Source organism: Belonocnema kinseyi, chromosome 4, assembly GCF_010883055.1.
Source record: "Belonocnema kinseyi isolate 2016_QV_RU_SX_M_011 chromosome 4, B_treatae_v1, whole genome shotgun sequence".
In the NCBI taxonomy this organism is placed as follows: Eukaryota; Metazoa; Arthropoda; class Insecta; order Hymenoptera; family Cynipidae; genus Belonocnema; species Belonocnema kinseyi.
The window spans coordinates 68,530,438-68,539,723 of record NC_046660.1 but is presented as its reverse complement, the minus strand read 5'-3'; the positions used below and the strand labels follow the sequence as shown (position 1 = coordinate 68,539,723).

The 9,286-nt window shown below is 33.0% G+C and overlaps 1 protein-coding gene across 1 annotated transcript in view; it reads left to right on the top strand.

Annotated features, from left to right (window-relative positions):
* Positions 1-9,286, top strand: part of LOC117170947 (trypsin epsilon-like) — a 16,228-nt gene that overhangs the window by 1,057 nt on the left and 5,885 nt on the right. The window contains exon 3 of the mRNA XM_033357989.1: positions 7,570-7,612. Within this exon, the coding sequence (XP_033213880.1) occupies positions 7,570-7,612 (43 nt within the window). The remainder of the gene's footprint in view (positions 1-7,569; positions 7,613-9,286) is intronic.

Here is a 9,286-nt window from a genome sequence, read left to right as displayed (position 1 = left end):
TGGAATCGTTTCCTGGGGTAATGGATGTGCTCGACCTGGATACCCAGGAGCATATACTGAGGTGGCAGCATATCGCACATGGATCATTGAGAACGCTGAACTCTAATTATTAAATTTTTTTATGCATTAATATTTGTATAAATTGTATAATTTGTATAATATGTATCATTTGTATAATATATTTTACCAATAATTTTCAAAAACCAGTAAACAGTACAAGATTCAGTTATGTAACATGTTTATTTATGGTGAATAAATTATTTTTAATATTACCTATTCCTTTGATTTATTGTGCCTATGATTTGTCGATAATCAGTTATCAATTCTAGACAAATATTTGAGTGTTTTTTAATTGCATGTTCATCTGATCTTCTTTAATAGTTAGTAAAAAGTAGACACTGTTCTAAGTTATTTGGCATTTAATCTTTAGTCAATCTACTTAATTGCTTTAGTTTTTTTTAAATTATTGATCAGTGTAAGGAATAAATGCTAATGAATGCACGGTCTAAACTTATTAACGCACTTGTTAATTACACCGACATACAACAAAAAACGTGGTCCGCACAGCGGACTATACCAGCATATCTATATGTTTTTGGTCGCTGAATCCAAATCCGGAGTCTAACTAACCCAATTGGCTCATATATTTTTTTAAACGAAAGATTGACGAAAACAGAGATTTTTCTTTTCTATTTTTGCGAACAAATTCTGTTCATGCCCAGTAGTCTTAATCAGCATATCTGCATAATTTTGGGGTCGCTGAATCTGAATCCGTAATTCAAATAATCCAGTTGGCTCATATTTTTTCGAAAAACGAAAAATAGACTTTGAAATGACGAAGACGTCTATTTTGTGTTTTTTCGATGAATGTAAGCCGACTGGGTTATTTGGACCTCAGATTCTGATTCAGTGTCCCTGAAAATATGTGGAAATGCTTATCGAGACCACCGGGCATGTCAATTTTTTTGCAAACATATGCACGAGAAATCGCTGTTTTCGTCTATCTTACGTATATTTTTGCGTTTTTCGAAAAAAGATGAACCAAATGGGTTATTTAGATACCGGAATCGGATTCAGCGACCCCAAAAACAGATAAATAGGCTAGTGAAGTTCATCGGACAGACCACTTTTTTTATGAACTGGTGATACTTATGGCACCTTATGGGCAATCCTTGCTTTTTCTCGCATCAGCTCAATTTACTTGTAGAATAGGCAAGTGAGACGCATGTCAGTGTATGTCCAGTTGAGTGCATATGTGTTTTAAAAGCTTTCTGTGGCTAATTACACGTAATTTCCGATGTTGTCGTCTGCAGATCGCTGTGAAGACGAAGGTGAGCAACGAATCTTATTTACCAACACTTAGCAAATTTTTTCAAAAAACTGTTTTTAATTTTTGCAAGCGCATATATTTTCATCTTGTGATTTCAAATATTTTGACATATACAACTTGCCCGCAGCTTAAAAAACAACTAAGAAATATGGGAACCCGCGAAAAATAATTAAAAACCAACGGTAGAACACTTAAGACAACAGGTTTAGACCGTTGGACCCCTTTCAGATAACATAAGAATAGCTTTCAACGGTCATTTGACGTTCAATTTTGATTTGAATGTTTTAAAACTAACATGTATTATTTTTCTTTAGAAAGTAAACAAAAAGCATTCTATAGTTTGAAAAAATATGGAAAATTGGAAAAATAACAACGATTTTCCTTCGCTGTGTAAATTTACTGAAATGTCGGTTAACAGGTTTAGACCGTGGACCCTTCAGTTGTATGAATAGATTCTTTTTGAATGTTTGTATCCTACAAGTTTTTTATCATTTAAAAATAATTATATTTAATTGGTGTGTAAAAATAGTGAAAACCAATGATTATATTAATAAATAATTTTAAGCTGAAATGTCTACAATTGCTTGAACAAACGTTTGAAATTAAAAAATTTTAATATTTAAATAAATCACAACTTACGTACTGGGTATTAAGCAACCTTTAAATCAATAATACTTAAAATTTTACCCTTTTGAACACTTGAGAGATAGAAAAATGGAGACATTTTTATTCTCAGGCCCAACAATTTAAATAATTTTATTACAAAGCATTTAAAAATAATAATTAATCTATTTCGCAAATTGAGAATTGCCCAATTTCAAATTTAGGAGATTAAAAATTAAAGAATTTTGCACTTAAATGACTGACACTGAAAAAAAGGATTACTGGTATCAAGTAAATTTTACTTGGCTGAAGTAAGTGAAAGTCCTGTTTATTTTCAAAGAAACATTTATTTGAGACAAATAAATACGATCTGTTGGTCGAAGCGAAATATTTCTTCGAATGAAAGAAATATTAATTGAAGAGAAAAATATACATTTTACAATAAATAAATTACTCATTGTTCCAAATGAATTTGCCATGAATTGGAATGAATATTTCTTTGAGATAAGGATATATGAATTAAAGGAAATGAATATATTTTAAGGTCAAGCAAATATTGTATAGGCTCAAAAAACTATTTCTCCACAGAAAATTTCTGAATATTTGAAGCACAAAAATATATCTTTGATTCAAAAAAAATATTTCTGTGGCCCAGATTATGCGCGAGTGCAATAAAGTAGTTAGTACTTGGGTCCATCGAGTGTAAAGTCCACAGCCTTGACTATGAGGTTAACGTAACATGGAAATTTTAAGGCGCAAATCCGTATTTAAATCTCACTATAAATACCGTACTTTGGTGACTTCGTTTGACTCTAGTTCTTGAATTCGTTAGTTGTTGACTTGGATGAATTCAAGCGATGACTTTCGACTTCGTGCTGACGTCATGAGTCGGTTTGACTCAGTGCGTACTGTGCACTGCATTGTCGCGACGCCCTTTTCGACTATGTGTATGCCACTCAATCTCGATGTTTATCAAGTTAGCACAATAACTTTAGATAATTGCAACAATGTCTTATTTGTATTTTGCTGCTAATTATTTGTGTCAAAAATAATTTTTCATTCTTTTTATTATTAAAAATTACAATGTCAATAAGAATGATATCAAAGAGCTCAATAATTGAGAATTGGCTGCTTTAAAGCCAACAATTAGTTAAAACACAAAATTTGCCGCATTTTTTTTATAAAATATTTTCAGGTTTCTTTATATGGATGTCTTATGATCTTGATGTAAAGTTAGCGAAACATGAAATATTAATTAATTATAAAAGTGCGGAAATGATTTTTTACAAAAAAAAAAAAATAGGAGACAAAAAATGTAAAATTACTGATAGAATAACTTTGCATTTAAAAAGAAATTATTTGTCTAACTTGAGGGACACTTAATAAAATGTTATTAATTTTTGTTGACACTTTAAAACCATGCTTAGGAAATATAATAGTCCTGTTCAACACGTATTCAGATATGCAGAAAAAACGTGTACATCCGCGAAAATTAACGGTCCAAAGTTTCATGCCTTTTGGTGTAAAAATAGAATTTCATAGATTTTTTAAAATTGTGTACGAATTAGGTAATTCTTTGACACTTATCTAAAGAACTATGACCAGATGATAAAAAAGTCTTGTTTCACACATATTTTGAGATACAAAAAGAAATTTACATAATTGAAACTTATGGTTCGAAATTTTTCTGACTTTTAGTTTAAGAAATAACATTTAATGGATTTTTTGCTACACTCAACTGAAGAACAATAACAATATTATATAACGGTCTCGTTTAACACTTTTTTTAAATCCAGTAGAGTGAATGACGCAGTGTTGCAGAACAAGCGTGTTATTTAAATGAATAACACGATAATTCTATATCCGTTTAAAAAATCTATAACCCTTCCCGCCATTCCTCCAGTTTTTGTAATAATGATGATAATAACAATATAATTGGTTCAGTTGGCTAGACACTCGAACTTCACCTCAGAGATCCGGGGTTCGATCCCTGAGCCGGCACCTCTAGAAATTTTTCAATGTACCTTTACCGAGGTTCTGGTGATTCGGAACCCACCTTAAGCTGTAGGTCCCCCCATCGTGTACTTGACTGCAGCCCAGTCCGTCAATGATGGGGTAAAAACCAGGCTTTGTCCAATATGTCGGGGCACACTGCTCTCATCAAATCACTTGATTGCATTATAAAAAGGCTCCGTGATTGATGATTTTTACCGGGACAAACCCGTGTTAGATAATCAAAATAAAATCCAATCCTAACCAAAAATGCCTTCGATATATTGGGCAGTAACTACCTTAAGCCTGTGAAAAAATTAATTGTTTAAACGATTAATTTTTTTCTATAATATTGGCTCAGAGAGAAAATACGCACAGACATAATAATGTAGCGGGGATTATACATCAACAAATTGCCCTAAACCTAGGTCTCTTAAAAGAATGGATGCCCTTCTATATAGAGACATTCCAATGCCCGTTTTAGAAAGCGAAGAATACATCTTATATAGGGATGTTACTATCTAAACGGATCATTACACCCGAGCCACTCGACCTGGCATCGTGTTGCGAGAAAAAAAGGTGGACGAGTCTACATTATCGACATTGCTTGTCCGTTTAACCGAAATTTGCAGTTAATTTATACAACCAAGATCCACAAGTATAGCGAGTTCAGACATCAAGTAAAGACCATATGGAGGAATGTGAATCTATTCATCCCATTGTGATTTCGGCTACAGTCAATGTGCACGCAAGATGCACTGAACATCTTGAACATTTAGGAGTCAGTGGGGTATTGGCAGCAGCTCAGAAGGCGGTTTTATTAAACACCTGTCGCTCGTAATTGTATACCTACAATATCATCGCAGGAGGTTTGAAGCATCATATTAAATTATTTGAATTAACTTATATCATTCTAATTTCAACAGTCACTTCACTTAGTCCGTGGCTATGACGTATAACCGGGTTCACCCGAGTAAAAGTTTAATAAAACATGTAATAATAGAAAATAATGAACAGCGTTAAAAATCAGCAGGTTAAATTTTAACGCTATTCAGTGTGAGAAATGAAATTTTATGGATTTTCGGCTATTTTGTACCCACTGAGTACCATTTTTAAATAAATTTATATAGAACCATAATAATTTAATACAACAGTCTTGTTTTGCATATATTCATGTATCTAGAAAGAAATATATAGCATTAAAACTGGAAATTTTTAGATTCTCATTTATAAGAGTTTAATGTAATCGTCCAAATTTTTCATGTCTGATTTTTAACGGATCTTTACATTTCAGCACACACAGAGTCAGGAAATCATAAAATATTTATTTTCCATCGAAAATGAGTTACACATAACCTAAAAGTGTATTGTTAGTAAGGTTATTAGCAATCAAGGCTTTTTCAGTGAAAAGTACTAAGTATTTCCATTTAGTCGAGAGAAAACGGAAGACATCTAAAACATAACCAGAAAATGCAATACTTGTGAATTTTGTTTCTAGCGTAGACTTTTTAAATTATATAATATCCATTTCAACTCGAAAATAAACGACTAACCTAAAAAAAATCACTAGTGAATTTCTTTGGCTATTTATTTTTTCCATAAAAAAACAACTATTTATTTGAGAGAAATGGACAACCTAGGAGATATTACCTAAAACTGCATTATTTGTCAATTTTATTACCAATTTATCTCATTTTCGGCATAAGATATTAGTTTCCTTCGGACCAAAAAAGTAAGTGATAACCTTGAAATACATTTTTGAACTTTATTTTCTAATTTAACCTTTTCATGGCCAAAATATATTTATTCAAACCGACAAAGAAAGAAATAACCTCCAATTCCATAAATTGTAAATTATCTTGACCATTTAATGTTTTTTTAACAAAAAGGTACCCTTTAGTCGAGACAAAACGGAAGACCTACAATACATAATCTAACGATGCATTATTTTTAAATTGTATCTTTAACATCGCCTTTTCCCACAATAAAATATTCATTCCCAAAATACTCATGATAGGTAGCCCACAAAAGGGAAGTCTAACATAAAATTGTTTCAAGAAAAAAAGAACAATATTGTTTATTTTAATTATTAATAATTTTTCAGTTGTACAGAATTGCGATTTCTGTGTGTTTACTGCATTTAGTTCCCCTGCTACTCCATCTGTTTACCCAAGCCATTTGAACTAGCTCTTCTTATATACTTTCATCACTTTTTTCATAACGCATGCTTTTCTTTTATCTCATAATACACGCCCGATAATTACAGTCTGAAGATATCCGTGCCTGGGACAAAATATGCTTTGGAGAATCGGTGCAAGGGCACAACTTCACCCTACCGTTTGGAATTACCACACGCGGGAGTGCCGATTTCGTCTGACTTCGTCCGACTTCTCTCTAGCTTCCAGGATAATTCGTACTGACTCGTTACTGATTTCGCACGACGCTACGTTCGTATTTGCTGACTAAATACATTGTGTGACGACTCTTATATTATCCTTACGACTTCTAGCATAGTTTTACTGACTTTGTCATAACTACAACGACTTCAAAGTTACGATTTCATGCTTTTCTTAGCATTACTTCATTTCGTTAAGACTTCACGCAAAATTCTTACGTTCGAAACCTTCGACTTCAGAATGAATAGCCCCTCGTATTTAATTTAACAATATATTTCTTAAATCGAAAGAAGTATTCAATTGAAACAAATGACGCCAAATTATTAAATTTTTGATTACAAAACATGATTACTTCGTTGGAATAAATTTTGATTTGTTATGAATAAATTAATTCTGATAATTAAATGAAATATTTTCTTACACCGAAGAAATGAGAATTTACGTAAACAAAATAGCCTGTTTATATAAATAAATGCTCCATTGCTATGAATGCATGAACCCTTTGTGACAAAAAAGTATATACTGTAATGTAATTAATATTATTTTGAATTAAATTATTATTTCTTTGATTTAAATAAACCTAAATTCTTGATTCAAGTATAGAAAAATTATTCATTCAAATGAGTCCCGAATTAGTTGAAAGAATCGAACTTTTTGAATCAAATATATATTTCTTTGAACGACAAATCAGATTTCCATGAATCTAGACCTTTTGAATTAAAAAAATCATTTTCTTAAATTTAAGAAATATGTTTTTTAATCAAAACAATGTAGCCAAAGAAATAGTTTTTTTAGATCAACAAAAGATATACAGGTTGTCTAAAAATTCCCGGGACGGTTGGATATTTCCTCCAGTAAAATATTTTTCAAAAAAGTGAAGGTCATTCCTGAAGAAAATTTCAACGAGAAATTAAATGGTCACCTTCATTTCGACCTTGAAGTTGACCTTCATGGCTTTTTGAAGGTCAACTTTGTTTTTTAAAACGGAAACCTCCTTTTTTAAATCTGCAATCGATAGAGCGGAAAATGCTACGTTCAGGTATGTACCCAAGTCATAGGTCATTTGTAACATTCAAGGTTAGTTAGAGGTTATTTGAAATTTACAAGGTTTTTCAAGAGTTCAGTGTAATTTCTGAAGTAAATGTCAGCGAAAAATTCATTGGTGAGCTCTGTGTTGATCTTGGTGATGATCTTCAAGGTTTCTTCAAGGTATTTTCCAAGCAGTTTACGTTTACGTTTAGCATTACTCAGGAACAACGACGTGTACGTAGTAAATTCTGTTCGTATTTGGGTGCTTGATTAGCTTGAGTCCCCTTGCCTCTGACGTTTCTGGGTGCCTTATTAGCGTGAGTCTCCTTGCCTCTCACGCTTCAGTAAAGATGTTCGAACTGAAAACCTTGAGCTTCTTGACAAAAAGCTATGCGATTGTAAAAATGAGTTACATCATTACGAATCATCTCCCTATCAATCAAAGTAGCCTGTTGCAGAATCCGATTCTGCAATTCGTCTAAGCTTTGCGGTTGCGTTGAGCATACTTTTGCTCTTTAAATAACCCCAAAGAAAATAGTCGTGAAGCGTCAGATCAGAAGATCTAGCAGGCAACTCAATTTCACCCCTTCTTCCAATCCACCTTTGAGGGAACTGAGTATGCAAATCTGCTCGAACCTCCCTATTGTAATGAGCCACTGCTCCGTCCTGCTGGAACCAAATATTTTGAAAATTATCGCCTGTAGTCTCCCTTATTCTCAGTACAATTTTATTTCTGAGAAGCTTTTCATATGCACGGGCATTGAGATTACCATGGATGAAGAAAGGTCCTATCAATGTATCATTCAAGATACCGACTCAAACATGAATCTTTTGTGCATATTGTGTGTGACTCTCCAACATCCGATCAGGATTTGTGTCGGACCAATATCTACAATTTTACCTGTTAACTTTACCTTTTAAAGTAAAAGTAGATACATCTGAAAATACTGTATTGTACCAGAAAAGAGGATCTCTATCAATTCTGTCCATCATAATTTCACAAAATTCAACTTGACGATCAGGATCGTCTTCATTGAGCTCTTGTACCATATGAACTTTGTAAGGATGGAAATTAATGCTTTTTAAAATATTTCGCACTATCTCTGGGACAACCTCACGCTCATCACTAGCTCGACCTAAACTGAGGTGTGGGTTTTCAACACATGCTTGGGCTATGTCCATCTGCATCTCCTTAGATCCTGCAGATTTTGGACGACCAGTTTTCTGAAGGCCCTTGATAGATCCATGATTCATAAAGCGCCTTACAGTTCTTTCAATTGTTGATTTTGAGACAGGATTAAACCCTTCTCGATTACGAAAAGTGCGATTAAAAAGCAAACGAACTTGATCATAAGATCGAACTCGATCTCCCCAATCACACATCATTAATACAGATACCCTCTCTTGTTCCGAAAGTTTAGCTTGCGCCATTATAATCTTTAAGCGAAAGATAGTAAGTATGTACTCGTAATATGTAAATTTAGTTTCGGTTTGTAATATTCGTATGGAAAAAAGGTATAGGATTTATGGTATTGCTTTAGGTATTGATTTAGGTATCGAAAAACGGTATAGGATTGTATAACTCTTCGGGGAGGAACAGAACTCTCACCAGAAAACCTGGAACTTTTAATGAAAAATTTCCTTATGATTTTACAGTATTCAACACGCTGTAGCCAAGATCAATACAGAACTCACCAATGAATTTCTCGGTGAAATTTACTTCAGGAATTACACTCGCCTGTTGGAAAACTTTATTAATTTTAAATAACCTCTAACTGACCTCGAAAGTTACAATTGACCTATGACTTGGGTACGTACCTGAACGTCGAATTTTCCGTTCCATCGATTTCAGATGTAAAAAAGGGGATTTCCATTTAAAAAAAAAAAACAAAGTTAAACTTCAAAAAACCATGAAGGTCAACTTCAAGGTCAAAAT